The sequence below is a fragment of the Lampris incognitus genome, chromosome 21 (genome assembly GCF_029633865.1).
Source record: "Lampris incognitus isolate fLamInc1 chromosome 21, fLamInc1.hap2, whole genome shotgun sequence".
NCBI lineage: Eukaryota > Metazoa > Chordata > Actinopteri > Lampriformes > Lampridae > Lampris > Lampris incognitus.
Window position 1 is genome coordinate 5,511,784 of NC_079231.1, and position 16,693 is coordinate 5,528,476.

Sequence of the window (16,693 nt, forward strand, 5' to 3'; positions counted from 1 at the left end):
CTGCTCTTAACATGGACCCATCTGTCCTGTTGCAGTGGATGGTCTCTCTAGCCTTTTTGTTTAACACTCTTTCTCACCTCTCTCTCTCTCTCTCTCTCTCTCTCTCTCTCTCTCTCTCTCTCTCTCTCTCTCTCACCTCTCTCTCTCTTTCTCTCACACCTCTCTCTCACGCCCCCTCTCTCACCACTCTCTCCCCTCTCTCACCACTCTCTCTCCCCCTCTCTCACCCCTCTCCCGCTCCCCCCACTCACCTCTTTCTCCCTCTCCCCCTCTCATCTCTCTCTCTCTCTCTCTCTCTCCCTCCCTCCCTCCAGCGGTGCTGGTGCTCTACTTCAGGTATTTCCTGAGGTGGGACGATGACCTGGCCACCTCCATCTACCACACTTTTGTGGCTCTCTGCTACCTGACGCCCATCCTGGGAGCCATCATTGCTGACTCGTGGCTCGGCAAGTTCAAGTAAGTTTGCAGACCCGTGTGAAAAACACCTGTTTTGCCACAGGGATAAAAAGATGAAAAATAAATTTCCTTAACCCAAGTGGATTTAATTCGGATTTCTCAGTTGTATCATTTGGCTTCAACTCGTAAATAGTACAGCTCTCCATTAGTAGTGTTAAAGGATTCGATATAAACCCCTTGTGATCGTTCAGTCTTTTAGATTGACAAAAAAAAAGTCGTTCCACCTGTTATCAGTATTTGTGTCTCAAGAAAAATGGATTGACTGGATGCATCCTGGCCGCCCTCCTTCTTTCTCTCTCTCTCTCTCTGCAGGACAATCATCTATCTGTCCATCGTCTACACGCTGGGACAGGTCGTCATGGCCATAAGTGCCATTCATGACATCATGGACGCAGACAGGGACGGGGTCCCCGACAACCTAGATTTCCATGTGTGAGTTTCAAAAAACCATAAGACTTGATGTCAGCCACACACACACACACAAACACTCGTTCTTCCTTTTAACACCGTGATGTGTTCTGTCCCCGGTTTGTCCCAGTGCCCTGTCCATGGTGGGTCTCATCCTCATTGCCCTGGGTACAGGGGGTATCAAACCCTGTGTAGCTGCCTTTGGTGGAGACCAGTTCGAAGACCACCAGGTATGTTGAGTATTGGCACCCTGGCACAATCAATACACCTGCGCATACGTATATACAAAATAACTAGCACTAAACAATGCACTCACACACATCTATCTATCTATCTATCTAGTATATATATATTTGGCTGCTCCTGTTAGGGGTCGCCACAGCGGATCATCCGTTATCATCTCTTCCTGTCCTCTGCATATTCCTCTGTAACAACAGCCACCTTCATGTCCTCCCTCACCTCATCTATAAACCTCCTCTTTGGCCTTCCTCTTTTCCTCTTCCCTGGCAGCTCCATATTCAGCATCCTTCTCCCAATATACCCAGCATCTCTCCTCCACACATGTCCAAACCATCTCAATCTTGCCTCTCTTGCTTTGTCGCCAAACTGTCCGACCTGAGCTGTCCCTCTAATATACTAATTCCTAATCCTGTCCTTCATCACTTCCAATGAAAATCTTAGCATCTTCAACACTGTCACCTCCAGCTCCGCCTCCTGCCTTTTCGTCAGTGCCACCATCTCCAAACCATATAACATAGCTGGTCTCACAACCATCTTGTAAACCTTCCCTTTCACTCTTGCTGGTACCCTTCTGTAGCAAATCACTCTTCTTCACCTCTCATCTGCACTCTCCCTTACTTTGAACAATTGACTTCAAGTATTTAAACTCATCCACCTTTGTTGCCTCTACTCTTTGCATCCCCACTATTCTGCTTTCCTCCCTCTCATTCACGCATAAGTATTCCATCTTGCTCCTACTGACTTTCATTCCTCTTCTCTCCAGTGCATACCTCCACCTCTCCAGGCTCTCCTCAACCTGCTCCCTACTCTCACTACAAATCACAATGTCATCCGCGAACATTATAGTCCACGGAGGCTCCTGCCTGATCTCGTCCGTCAACCTGTCCATCACTATTGCAAACAAGAAAGGGCTCAGAGCCAGTCCTTGGATGTAATCCCACCTCCACCTTGAACCCATTCGTCATTCCAACCGCACACCTCACTACTGTCACACTTCCCTCATACATATCCTGCACCACTCCTACATACTTCTCTGCAACTCCTGACTTCCTCATACAATACCACACCTCCTCTCTCAGCACCCTGCTGTATAATTTCTCTAAATCCACAAAGACACAATGTAACTCCTTCTGGACTTTTCTATACTTCTCCATCAACATTCTCAAAGCAAACATCGCATCTGTGGTACTCTTTTGTGGCATGAAACCATACTGCTGCTCGCTGATCCTCACCTCTCCTCTTAACCTAGCTTCTATTACTCTTTCCCATATCTTCATGCTGTGGCTGATCAACTCTGTAGTTGCTACAGTTCTACATCGCCCTTGTTCTTGAAAATCGGTACCAGTATGCTTCTTCTCCACTCCTCAGGCATCCTCTCACTTCCCAAGATTGTGTTAAACAGTCTAGTTAACACTGTATCTAAATCTCCCCAAAACACCTCCATGCCTCCTCAAGGATGTCATCTGGACCAACCGCCTTTCCACTCTTTATAGCTACCCTTACTTCCTCTTTACATATACACACAAATGTGGACACATGAACACGCACACACACACACACATACTGTGCACACAAAATCACATGCACTCAGTTTCTCTCTCACTCACTCACTCTCTCTTTCTCTCTCACTCACTGTCACTCTCTCTCACTCAGTCACTCACTCTTTCTCTCTCTCTCACTCACTCACTCACTCACTCGCTCGCTCTCATTCACTCTCACTCGCCCACTTGCTCACTCATTCACTCTCTCCCTCTCACTCAATCAGTCTCTCTCTCTCTCTCACTCTCACTCACTCACACACATTTTAAAAGATGCCTCCCTTGCATTTGTGTAATATCTCGTCTGAGTCAGCACCTGCTGTCAGTTATCAGTGGCTGCACTGCAGTTTGTTGTTCATTAACCTGTGATCATCAGCACATCTATTGAACCGTGAGTCTTTAGTATCTTTACTGCTTCAGTCAGGGCCGTGTACAGAGATTACAGTGCCTTACGGATTAAACCAGCAAAACACGGTGTTCCATAATAAATGCTTCAGCTGCACGTGTGTCCGAAAGTGTTGACTGGTTTATAACCCCGAGCCCCTTCGGTGATCGGTGCCGCAGTCTGTCTGCTGCACAGTGCATCTCAGCTAGAAATAGAAATGGCCGCCTCTTTTCTTAAGACTCGCCATCTGCTTGCTGTGTTGGTTAGGAGAAGCAGAGGAGCACCTTCTTCTCCATCTTCTACCTGTCGATCAACGCCGGCAGTCTCCTGTCTACCGTCATCACCCCCATTCTCAGAGGTAACCCCCAAAACACCAACGAACAAGAGACACTATGACAGAATATTAGTGTATTTGTGTGTAATGTGTGTGTGTATGTGTGTTTTGGTCTCCAGCCCAGGAGTGTGGCATTCACACTTTACAGAAGTGCTACCCGCTGGCCTTCGGCGTCCCTGCCGCCCTCATGGTTGTGGCTCTCAGTAAGGACAACCTCTTTTCTAAACGTTGTACCGTTGTCAGTTGAGCTAATTGAAGTACAGACTCAGCCGGTCTGTGGTGTAGTTCATACTGAAGTCCCGTGGAAAGTAAAAGCACCTCCTAATGACGGAGAACTTGATAGTTTTGATCGAAACGGATCCATGTGGAAGCTTATTTTGAGAGACGCCCTCCGCTTCATCCCTGACGAACTGCTGCAGTTGTGCACAATGGGGATAAACTGAACATCTGTGTGTCTGTGTGTGTTCCCAGTTGTGTTCATCGCCGGTAACGGCATGTACATCAAGACTGCCCCTAAAGGAAACATCATGCTGGAAGTCTGCAAGTGCATCGGGGTAAAACACACTTCTCTGGCTTCTCTTTGACATAGTCAATAGCACAGTCAATTAGATCCACGGCGTTCCCGTTTATTTCCCCGTGAATGAGTGACCGTAGCAAAAATTCCCACTTTGCTGATGTGTGTGTGTGGGAATCTTCCCTCTGTCATCTGCAGTTCGCCATCAAGAACCGCTTCAGACATCGCGGCAAGGAGTACCCCAAGAGGAGCCATTGGATGGACTGGGCTGAGGAAAAATATGATGTAAGAAAGACACACACACACACACACACACACACACACACACACACACACACACTGGGGGCCTAATTCTTTGCTCTGTTTTGGTGTAGAAACTGCTCATAGCCCAAGTGAAGATGGTGCTGAAGGTGCTGTTTCTCTACATCCCTCTGCCCATGTTCTGGGCTCTCTTTGACCAGCAGGTAAATCCCCACCAACACCACGCACACACACACACAGTATGTGTGAACCTGCCCATCCTAAATATGCCCCCTGGTCACTGACAGATGGTTGGCATCCTTCGCCAGAGACCTGATGGCCTCGTTTCCTTCGTGGCGAAGACGAACAGAAATATATACCCCGCAGTAAGATAGTTCCTTTATAATAAAGGTTTGTGTCTTCTCCACAGGGCTCCAGGTGGACCCTCCAAGCCACCACTATGAACGGGGACTTTGTAAGTATCTGTCTGAGTTAAGAAAAAAACACAAAAAAAACGGGGTGTCCGGGTGACACGGCGGTCTATTCCGTTTCCTACCAGCACGGGGATCACCGGTTCAAGCCCCCGTGTTACCGCCGGCTTGGTCGGGCGTCCCTACAGACACAATTGGCCGTGTCTGCAGGTGGGAAGCCGGATGTGGGTATGTGTCCTGGTCGCTGCACTAGCGCCTCCTCTGGTCTGTCGGGGCGCCTGTTCGGGAAGGGGAGGGGGAACTGGGGGGAATAGCGTGATCCTCCCACGCGCTACGTCCTCCTGGCGAAACTCCTCACTGTCAGGTGAAAAGAAGCGGCTGGCGACTCCACATGTATCGGAGGAGACATGTGGTAGTCTGCAGCCCTCCCCGGATCGGCAGAGGGGGTGGAGCAGTGACCAGGACGGCTCGGAAGAGTGGGGTAATTGGCCAGATACAATTGGGAGAAAAGGGGGGGAATAATCCTAAATAAATAAATAAAATAAACAAGGAAATGCTTTCATTTTATAAAATTCTTATGAGATTGTTTCAAAGAATATATCCAGATAAATGATAATTGTTTGTACTTTTGGAAGATATTTGAAAATGAATGTGAAGATCTGGCTTGTCCTAGATAACTGTGTAAGTGACGTCCTTTGTCTCTCCTCACAGGGAATCCTGACAGTCCAGCCGGACCAAATGCAGGTGAGATGATGGCCGACATGTCAAAAACACAACGGGTGTCGCTGAACACCACCGGGTAAAAGGAGGCGTTCAGCAAACTGATTTCTTTACGTCTTCTCTCTCCAGACTGTCAACGCCATCCTGATCCTGGTTATGGTGCCTATCATGGAGAGCGTGGTCTACCCGCTGATCGCCAAATGCAAAATCAACTTCTCGTGAGTTGCTGTTTCTGTTTCGGGGCTGCAGAGGCGGTGTGATGTGGAAAATGGTCAGGCGGGCTAAATCACCCCCCCGCTGAGGATCTTTCCACTCCCACACCGCCGCAGTGTCAGAAATGTATATTTCTGAAACCGTGGCGTCCCTTTTGGATCGTTTTCAGCTCTCTTACCCTCCAAATAGATAGTTCAGACAGAAACCAAGTAAAACAAGACTCTAAAACAGATAGAAATACATTTAACAGTACAATAGTTACATCTAATGATAGCAGCGAATGTGCAAGATATGTAGAGTTAGGGATATAAATTAATGTGTGTGTGTGTGTGTGTGTGTGTGTGTGTGTGTGTGTGTGTGTGTGTGTGTGTGTGTCTGTTATGTAGTCCCTTAAAGAGAATGACTGTAGGAATGTTCATGGCTGCTTTGGCTTTCATTGCCGCCGCCCTGGTTCAGATACAGATTGATGTGAGTGTAACAAACACACGTGTGCATGCACGCACACACACACACACACATACTGTACACACAACAAAAACGCACATATACTAACAAACATAAGCGTGTGCACATGCACAGTTACAGACTCGTGAAACCTCGCACGTGATTTCCTGCAGGCCTCCTAACCCCTCCTTCATGACCTTCTTCCTGTTGTAGCAAACCTTGCCCCAGTTCCCATCCAGCAGCGAGGGCCAAGTGAAGTTCATCAACATGGTTAACCAAGAGATCTCCATCACTGCCGGGCACGAGAACTTGACCATTGCTCCTTTCAAGGTAACGTCCCAGCCAAAATGTGCCCAAGTACACAGGCTCGAGCCAGATTACGTGCTATAGCCAAATAGAGAGCAGTGGATTTTAGAAGATTATTATGCTTTTATTTAGCAAATGAGAAGCTTTTCAGAAAAGGAGATGTTTGTACAATAGACATTTAGGAGAAAGGTTAAGGCACAGTGTGAGCGTGTGTGATGATGATGGTCATCATGGTCGAGATGAAGGTCTGTCTAAACACTATTGGACATGGTTGGCCATAGTTGTGATCAGCGGAGGGCTCAGAATAAAGTTCAGACTGAATTTGACAATTGTGGCGATCCTTTTGAACCCTCAACAGTCCTCTGGTGAATACATGACATTTGATGCGCCATTTGATCTGACGCTGGGACGCAACAAAACCACAGTGGAGCTTGAGCAAGGCACCCGACAGACCCAGATCATCTTTAAGGAAGGGTCCAGTCTGAGAACCAGAACGGTGAGCATGGCCACCTGAAGGGAGGGGGAGGGGGGGGTACTTTTAAAAAAACTCTTTTTTTTTTCTCATTATTTTCTGCTAAATGTGCAAAGACTTGTGGGACAAGGCTCTGAGGTATCTGCGCTCTGCTTTCTATCTCTAGTTTCTTGATATCAACTCGAAGCCGGAGCAGGGCGCCAACGCTATCAGGCAAGTGGCAAAAAATGTTAGGTGTGTGTGGAAAATGGGTAAACCAGGGGTGTCCGAGCGGTGTGGCGGTCTATTCCGTTTCCTACCAACACGGGGATCGCCGGTTCGAATCCCCGTGTTACCTCCAGCTTGGTCGGGGCGTCCCTACAGACACAATTGGCCGTGTCTGCGGGTGGGGAGCCGGATGTGGGTGTGTCCTGGTCGCCGCACTAGCGCCTCCTCTGGTCGGTCGGGGTGCCTGTTCGGAAGGGAGGGGGAACTGGGGGGGAATAGCGTGATCCTCCCATGCGCTACATCCCCCTGGCGAAAATCCTCACTGTCAGGTGAAAAGCGGCTGGTGACTCCAAATGTATCAGAGGAGGCATGTCGTAGTCTGCAGCCCTCCCCGGATCGGCAGAGGGGGTGGAGCAGCGACTAGGGCAGCTTGGAAGAGGGGGGTAATTGGCGGGATACAATTGGGAAGAAAAAAGGGGTAAACCCCCCCCCCCCCCAAAAAAAAAAGGGTAAACCAGTCTGAATGTTTTTAGTCTCGCTGTAAAACTGAGACCACCGTTCAGGCCAGGCTTAAAGCACATGTGTTCTCCATTACCTTTGACTGGATCTTCAGCCTACTGAGAGTTACACAGTGACCTTGCATTTTGATCTTCCTATACTATGTTATTGCTCCATCTTTATGTCTTTTAATTTCTTTTCTTACATTTCCTTTTTTCTGTCTGTTGCATACTTTTCCCTTTAGATTTGTAAATGGCTTCAGGTCAGAACTGAATGTGACTTCGGGTACACGGAAATTTGGGATTAGCGAAATGCACATGTCAACCCCCGTGTCGGTACCACAGGGAAAGTAAGTCTAACTCACCGGTGTGTATATGAGTATATGTATATCCAGCCATTGTGCCGTATACAGTACCACTGATTTGAAAGAGACAGAGATCGATGGATTAAATGCAAAGACTGACTTCAAAATGCCTCTCACTAGAAACACAGACAGATGCAGAGAAAGAGAGACCATGCTCGTGTAATGTCTCTTGCTTCAGTCTGTTCTCTATGAGTTCATTTGGTTTTTTGTTTTACTTGTGTCTACCAGTGCAGAGTTCATCATCAGTAACGGAAAGGACAACTGTACCTATAGTCAGACACTGGGCTTCGGCAGTGCTTACACTATCGTCATTCCCACCACGTTCAAGTTTGGTCCAATGGTGAGTCACCTTGTCTGCCACATTACTTGGTAATGACATGTATGCAGATGTGGTAGCTGAGTGTCGGAGGAATGGGTGGAAAGGCCCACTGAGCCGGCTGAAGTGGGCTGCAGGGGCTTTGCAGGCCCGTCTCTACACCAGGTCCAGGGACTCTTGGGGATATGTGGGCTCTGGGGGAAGAGGGGTAACACGTGGCATAATGCGCTACGTGGACACAAGTCGGGGCTTGATCACCCCCCCACTGGGTCGCTCGAGCGAGGGTGTCTGATGTTAAGACTCGAAACACCTGATGACCCCAGCTTCATTACTGATGATGCGTCCGGGTTGCACTACATGATGTATCAAAGAACTAACATGGACATACGGCTGCATGTTTCGAAGGAGTGGGAACAGTCAAGTCGAGTTAAATCAAATTTAATCTGGATATCCCTAAATCCCAATTCGGTTTTAGAGGGATTACAATCCCATTACATTTTGTGCAACGTACCCCACCCCTTTTCCTTAAACCCTCCATGCCACTTAGTATTTTCTCATGTTTTGCTTTTTTTCGTATAAAAGCTGAAATGGAGTCAGGGGAAAAGTCTTTGGTACGATTCACCTTGGGATTCAGATTTCAATTTGGGATTGAAATTCAATTGAAATGTTCATTTATCCCGGAAGAAATGATTGCAAACACTGATCACAGCTGCTGTATTTGGCTATTTTGTTGAACACATTATACCAGAATGACCATAGCTGGTTGTCTGTTACCAGTTTGGAGCTGCATGTGACAAATCCTACTCAGGCTACAAATCTCATGGTCAGTTATGCAAATATTATGAAATTGGAATTGCCCCTCGAATGACGTATGACACATCTGTGTATCTTTATGTCTCCTCCAGTGTGAAGAGAGCATCCAGGCGGTGTTAGACATCAACCCTAACACCATCCACATGGCCATGCAGATCCCGCAGTACTTCCTCATGACCGTTGGGGAGGTGGTCTTCTCTGTCACTGGCCTGGAGTTCTCCTACTGTCAGGTAACTGGCTATCTTCCCCCAATATTTAACTCGCCTGGCTTTGGAAAGCATTCGTAACTTTGAAAACATGAATTGTGAAGGCGTTGTGTATAACAGGGGAGTGGATAGTCTGTTGTTGATGATTCTTGACTCTTCCCCCGATTTTAATCGGACATTTGCTAGCTGGCATTTCTGACCGATTTTCTTTCCCTCCTCATTTTTTTTAATCACAATTTGTATGTGTAAATGCATTCAATTGAAAAATTACTGAAAACTTTCATAATTTGATGCAAGTGCTACTATATTTAACCCTCTCTTTCCCCAGGCACCCAGCAACATGAAGTCAGTGCTGCAAGCAGGTTGGCTGTTGACAGTCGCAATGGGAAACATCATTGTGCTTATTATTGCAGAGGCAGGACAGCTTCCAGAGCAGGTTGGTATGACGTCTCATATGATGGAGGTTTTATCAAAGCGTCTTACGGTACAGTGAAAGTGTCCACTTCTAGCATTGGTAGTCCCTGTAAGAATCAAATTTCTAGCCGTTAATGTGTTCATGTTTTGCACTACCCAGGCTGTGTCTTAGACTGAAAATTAACGGTTTATATATATGTGTGTGTGTGTGTTTCTGTTTCACCAGTGGGCCGAGTACGTCCTCTTTTCCTCTCTGCTAGTGGCGGTGTGTGTCATCTTTGCCATCATGGCCCACTTTTATACCTACATGGACCCGACCGAGATAGAGGCTGAGTTCAGTCAGCTCAATCCTGACAAAGAGGAGAAGAAGAAGTACTTGGAGACGGAGAAGACGAAGACGAAGGTCTCGGTGGAGCCCTACAATGAGAAGAAGAGGGGCTCCGATTCCAGCTCTGACGAGGATGATCGTGACGCCAAAATGACCAAGTTTTAAAGTGATTCTTTCTTGGCGGCTCTTCACGGTTTCTTATGCGACAGCTGCTTGGTTATGCGTTGCATGACATGAGGGTATCGGTGCCATTTTAGTTGAATACTGTGGTCATTTTAGCAGCGCCCCGCTGGAGGAGTGGTGATGGACGACCCCAAGTGACATGGAGCTGCTGGAGGAGGAAAGCAGAAATAGGGAGTAGATGGTTAAGCTGTAAGGCGGATCTTTGCAGGGGTAAGCTTTAAACTTAAAGCAGAGAACATTGCATATTTCAGCAGTTTAAATCTCACATTCATAGGAGAAATGTCTTTTTATTCAGAAGTTATACAAAAAAAAAATCTGACCTGTGGATCCACTTAAGGTTGATTACTTGTACTTTGGATATTGTAAATATATTTTTTACAATGATTTTTTTTTGCACTGTGTAGCAAAAATAATATTTTTTCTTTTTCTTTTTTTTTTCATAATCTTTTGTAGCTGACACATTTACCGTAACCATTCCAGCATTTGTATTTATTTCCAAGCTCTGGGTTGTATGTATTGTAAAATATTATATATATTGTCTCTATTCTGCACTTGATGTTGCCAGCTGCTTTTTTCCATGTTGAGATTTGTGCAAAGTTTATCTTTCGTCTTGGAGAAAAATACTTGCCTGTTCATCAAGTTCTTAAATAAACAGACTAAAAATGTGTGGACGTGTACTATGTTGTTGCAGAGAATACTGCAATAGAATAGAATAGAATATAGTAGAATAGAATCACTTTATTTCGCAAAGGGTAGTCAGTTTGAAGCAGATAAGCAAAATATGCTTATAAATTGTGCAAATACATTGTACTGATTACTTATACGCAAACTATAATTGTACACTAATATACTAAAACTATTCTATACTAATACTAGTGGCCTTTTTTTCCTTAAATATTATTCTTATATACTACTACTACTTTCGGCTGCTCCCGTCACGGCTCGCCACAGCGGATCATCCGTTTCCATTTCTTCCTGTGTTCTGCGTCTTCCTCTGTCACACCAGCCACCTGCATGTCCTCCCTCACCACATCCATAAACCTCCTCTTTGGCCTTCCTCTTCTCCTCTTCCCTGGCAGCTCCATATTCAGCATCCTTCTCCCAGTATACCCAGCATCTCTCCTCCATACATGTCCAAACCATCTCAATCTTGCCTCTCTTGCTTTGTCTCCAAACCGTCCAACCTGAGCTGTCCCTCTAATATAATCGTTCCTAATCCTGTCCTTCTTCATCACTCCCAATGAAAATCTTATCATCTTCATCTCTGCCACCTCCAGCTCCACCTCCTGTCTTTTCATCAGTGCCACTGTCTCCAAGCCATACAACATAGCTGGTCTCACAACCATCTTGTAAACCTTCCCTTTAACTCTTGCTGGTACCCTTCTGTCACAAATCACTCCTGACACTCTTCTCCACCCACTCCACCCTGCCTGCACTCTCTTCTCCACCTCTCTCCTGCACTCCCCGTTACTTTGGACAATTGACACCAAGTATTTAAACTCAAATGCCTTCGTCACCTCCACTACTCACATCCTGACCATTCCACTGTCCTCCCTCTTGTTCACACGTATTTATTCCGTCTTGTTCCTACTGACTTTCATTCCTCTTCTCTCCAGTACATACCTCCACCTCTCCAGGCTCTCCTCAAGCTGCATCCTACTCTCACTACAGATCACAATGTCATCCGCAAACATCATCGTCCATGGAGACTCCTGCCAGATCTTGTCCGTCAACCTGTCCATCACCATTGCAAACAAGAAAGGGCTCAGAGCCGATCCTTGATGTAATCCCACCTCCACCTTGAACCCATCTGTCATTCCAACCACACCTCATCACTGTCACACTGCCCCCATACATATCCTGCACCACCCCTACATACTTCTCTGCAACTCCTGACTTCCTCATACAATACCGCACCTCCTCTCTCGGCACCCTGTCGTATGCTTTCTCTAAATCTACAAAGACACAATGTACCTCCTTCTGGCCTCCTCTATACTTCTCCATCAACATTCTCAAAGCAAACATCACATCTGTGGTGCTCTTTTGTGGCATGAAACCATACTGCTGCTGCTGATCATCACCTCTCCTCTTAACCTAGCTTCTATTACTCTTTCCCATATCTTCATGCTGTGGCTGATCAACTTTATACCTCTGTAGTTGCTGCAGTTCTGCACATCACCCTTGTTCTTGAACATCCGTACCAGTATGCTTCTTCTCCACTCCTCAGGCATCCTCTCACTTTCCAAGATTGTGTTAAACCATCTAGTTAAAACCCCCACTGCCATCTCTCCTAAACATCTCCATGCCTCCACAGGTATGTCATCAGGACCAACTGCCTTTCCACTCTTCATCCTCTTCATAGCTGCCCTCACTTCCTCCTTGTTAATCCACCGCACTTCCTGATTCACTATCCCCACATCATCCAACCTTCTCTCGCTCTCATTTTCTTCATTCATCAGCCCCTCAAAGTACTCCTTCCACCTTCTTAGCACACTCTCCTCGCTTGTCAGCACATTTCCATCTCTATCCTTGATCGCCCTAACTTGCTGAACATCCTTCCCAGCTCGGTCCCTCTGTCTAGCCAATCGGTGCAAGTCCTTTTCTCCTTCCTTAGTGTCCAACCTGTCACACAACTCACCATACGCCTTTTCCTTTGCCTTTGTCACCTCTCTCTTTGCTTTACGCTGCATCTCCTTGTTCTCCTGTCTACTTTCTTCATCTCTCTGATTATCCCACTTTTTTGCCAACCTCTTCCTCTGTATACTTTGCTGTACTTCCTCATTCCACCACCAAGCCTCCTTGTCTTCCTTCCTCTGTCCTGGTGACACACCGAGTACCTTCCTATCTGTCTCCCTCACTATTTCTGCAGTGCTTGCCAAGCCATCCGGCAACTCTTCACTACCACCCAGTGCCTGTTTTACCTCCTGCCTGAACTCCACACAACAGTCTTCCTTCTTCAACTTCCACCATTTGATCTTCAGCCGTGTCTTCACTCGCTTCCTCTTCTTGGTCTCCAAAGTCATCCTACAGACCACCATCCGGTGCTGCCTAGCCACGTTCTCCCCTGTCACCACCTTGCAGTCTCCAATCCCTTTCAGATGGCGCCTTCTACATTCTTATATACTATGCTATTTACATTTTGAATACAAGTACCTGCAAACCATACTACTCGTGTGCTAAAACTGATACATCTACTGATATTACTATAACATTTAATTATGCAAATTTATTAAAAACAGTGTTGACCTCCCAGCGTTACCAATTAGCCACCTACCGTTACCTCAGCTGTCTTCAAAAGGGGGCGGGGTTTCAGAGTAGCCAATGACGGCCTTGTTTATATCATGTGACAGGAAGCGCTGTGACGAAGTTGGTGTCTCGTGGGCCAAACGCCGCCACAACAAACAAACAAACAAACAAACAAACAAACACGCCGCTATATTAGTTGCTGTTCGTTTGCAGTTAAGAAGCATCGAAGCATCTCATCAGGTAGGTTAAGACAGCATCCACCGTTGCCTAAGGCGTCTTCGGTAAACCCGTCCAGCAGCTGGGTGGGTAAAAACAGCTTGCTAGCCAAAGGGGAATGAGCTGGGGTCGGGTCGTGCCGTGCTGGGATGAACACCGGTGTTGTGTCGATAGGTGTCGACATGTGCCGCTTTGCGGTTCTGGGGGTTACTGCTGTAAACTACTGTACCCGCTTATTTTCTTGCCCGGTGCGGGATTCGATACCGGGGTGTACCGCGCCACAAGGCGACGTCACTAACCGCTCGGCTAAAGGGGTCAGACCCGTTAGCTAGGGGCTAACGTGTCTTATTACTAGTTTACAGTCGTCACCCTCCCCGGAAGCGCGCCCTCGCACACTTCCGGGTCCCGCCGCTGCCACCAATGTACCCGGTTATTTTCTTGCCCGGTGCGGGATTCGATACGGGGTGTACCGCGCCACAAGGTGACGTCACTAACCGCTCGGCTAAAGGGGTCAGACCCGTTAGCTAGCGGCTGACGTGTCTTATTAGTAATTTACAATAACAACACAGACAGTCTCGAACTACTTAAAATGTCATTAATACTTGTTTCCCAACGATTTCGCACACCCCTACGCTTGGACCATACCATTTTAACCTTGCCGCTGGGATTGCCGACCTCGTTGCTGTCCTGCAGTTGCCCCTGACAACCAGGAGACCGGAGCATGAATGATGGTGTAAGCGAGTGTAAGTAACGTAGCTAGCCAGCTTGCTCGTCTAGCCCAGTACACCACCCTTTCTTACCTTTGGGGTTTCTGAGTTAGATTTTGTTACGTATTTCCGGATGAATTACAGCCTCATCTAGTTTATAACTTGTGTTTGGGCTTATCAGTTCAGACCCCCTCACGAACTAGCTAGCTAGCTAGCGCTTGCTAACAGTAGCCCCTAGACGTTTATGTTAGCTTAAATGAACTTGAACTGATCATTTCGGGCACATGAGATAACATAGTAGGTACATCTACAAACCAATTTGTGCCAAGGGTATTGTATTAGTTCAAATGCATCTACTACTCTCATTCACAGAGTCGACATGAGCAAGAGGAAAGTAACAGAAGATATCCGGTGCTTTTTTTGGTGCAAACAGAGTAAGATGACAGAATTACCTAGAAAGTTGTTTTTCTTTTACGTAAATAAGACATTTCCACAATAATTGATGTAGAAAAAGAGCAAATTGGTGCATACAAATTCACCAGAATGCAGGAAATCAAATGTGTGATGCTCAAAATTTCCAGGGGGGGGACCCCTGATCCCCCGCTAAATGTGCCCCCCCCCCCCATGTTCAAGCGAAACTTAGGCCACTGCCTGCACCCACACCGGCCCTTTCTGGATAAGACTGCCCACCCCTGCGAAGCAGATGTGGGCGTGAAATGTTAAACTATACACGACGCCGCAAATATCTGTGTGTGCGGGGAACTGAGCAAAGGAACAGTTTATTTGTATGGTAGTACGTAAGGGCACATGTGAGTATCCGTCATTTCATGTGACTAGAGTGACAAGTGTGGCAAGTAGCACAAGGCCATATAACCAGGACATAACATCAGTAGAAGATAAACTTGTTTAAGCCCAAAAGTATGATAAGTGACATTCCATCATGTAAGTGTAACCATTATTATGCAGGAAACAGTAGTAGCAGTAGTAGTAGCATATCAAGACAACCATTAGACTGTCAAAGGGCGATGACTGAAGACATCCTAATGTCATCCTTACATCGATAGAGAGGGTCCTGCTCCACCAACATGTCCTGATCAACTAGGTCCCTGATTAACAGCAGAACATTGACTGACTCAAGTCGATTGTTCACTAGATTTGTGAATGGTATAAAGACAGGGAGGCTTTTGTCTGATTTTCAGTCACTCTGCAGACCTGACTCAGACTTTGTTGATACGTCAATGAAAGTCTTATTTTGAAGGATCCTCGTCTCATTGACTTTTTTTGCAATTTCTCTGTATCACTGGCCACCACATTTGCATATCAGGGGAAGGGACAAATGTGCAGAGTGGTCATTACCGTAATGAAACCAACCCCTATAGAGTAGAAACACTTTTGTCCATCGTCGCATGGTGTTGCCCTATGGCAACGTACCCCAAATGACCTTTCCAATTTTTAAAAATTTCCTACAGTACTTAAAATGAAGGTAGCGGTCTATTCTGTTGCCTACCAACACAGGGATCGCCGGTTTGACTCCCCGTGTTACCTCTGGCCGTCCTTACAGGCACAATAGGCTGTGTCTGCGGGTGGGAGGCTGGATGTGGGTATGTGTCCTGGTTGCTGCACTAGCGCCTCCTCTGGTCGGTCAGGGCACCTGATCGGGGCGAGGGACGGGGGACTGCGGGCAATAGCGTGGTCCTCTCACGCACCACGTCCCCCTGGTGAAACTCCTCACTGTCAGGTGAAAAGAAGCGGCTGGCGACTCCACATGTATCGGAGGAGGCACGTGGTAGTCTGCAGCCCTCCCCGGATTGGCGGAGGGGGTGGAGCAGCGACTGGGACGGCTCGGGAAATAGGGTCAAGGGCCTAGTTCTATTGGGAAGAAGAAAAAAAAAAGGGGGGGGTAAAAAAACAAACAATCGTTTTGCCCCATGGCCATATTACAATGCATCATACAGAGGGTTAAAAAACACTGTGGAGGTAAACCAAGTTGTGCATCATGCCAAGTGTGGAGCATTTTAGCAACCGATTTATTCCCCCCACAAAATACATTCAGATATCACAGTATTCCGACGGTACCCGAATACCAGATAACAAATCTGGGCTTCAGGTTTGTTTCCGATATTTTGTTCACTCAGCTGAACGTTATCAAATCAAAACCCGTGTCAGCAGGTGATAAGGACTTGGCAGACAATCCAGGCTCTTCAAGAAGAGTCTTCAGCTTGAAACATGCACCACACAAAGTCCTCAGTTAGCACTGGGTCTTTATTTCTCATGTCACTTTGAAAGCTTAGAAGGAGCTTACATTTAACTTGGGAATTCTCAAATGACACAAGCAAAGATTATATACAGTACTATAAACTGTCAGCTATGATAAAGGAGACCAAATGTACACATTTTCTAGTTCTTCGTAGCATATGTTTTTCTGTAAGGTATATATATTTTCTTTTCTTTCTTTTTTTTTTTGCCAGAGGCAGGTGCCCATATCCATAAAGCA

At 46.6% G+C, this 16,693-nt stretch overlaps 1 protein-coding gene across 1 annotated transcript in view; it reads left to right on the top strand.

Annotated features, from left to right (window-relative positions):
• Positions 1-10,711, top strand: part of LOC130131511 (solute carrier family 15 member 1-like) — an 11,164-nt gene extending 453 nt beyond the window's left edge. The window contains exons 3-22 of the mRNA XM_056301212.1: positions 315-456; positions 769-888; positions 995-1,094; positions 3,295-3,385; positions 3,481-3,564; positions 3,833-3,915; positions 4,074-4,160; positions 4,250-4,339; positions 4,546-4,590; positions 5,258-5,290; positions 5,396-5,484; positions 5,866-5,947; positions 6,137-6,253; positions 6,588-6,725; positions 6,868-6,914; positions 7,651-7,755; positions 7,999-8,110; positions 8,992-9,129; positions 9,434-9,541; positions 9,746-10,711. Coding sequence (XP_056157187.1) covers positions 315-456; positions 769-888; positions 995-1,094; positions 3,295-3,385; positions 3,481-3,564; positions 3,833-3,915; positions 4,074-4,160; positions 4,250-4,339; positions 4,546-4,590; positions 5,258-5,290; positions 5,396-5,484; positions 5,866-5,947; positions 6,137-6,253; positions 6,588-6,725; positions 6,868-6,914; positions 7,651-7,755; positions 7,999-8,110; positions 8,992-9,129; positions 9,434-9,541; positions 9,746-10,012 — 2,078 coding nt within the window. The 3' untranslated portion in view covers positions 10,013-10,711. The remainder of the gene's footprint in view (positions 1-314; positions 457-768; positions 889-994; positions 1,095-3,294; positions 3,386-3,480; positions 3,565-3,832; positions 3,916-4,073; positions 4,161-4,249; positions 4,340-4,545; positions 4,591-5,257; positions 5,291-5,395; positions 5,485-5,865; positions 5,948-6,136; positions 6,254-6,587; positions 6,726-6,867; positions 6,915-7,650; positions 7,756-7,998; positions 8,111-8,991; positions 9,130-9,433; positions 9,542-9,745) is intronic.
• Positions 10,712-16,693: the final 5,982 nt, after the last annotated feature.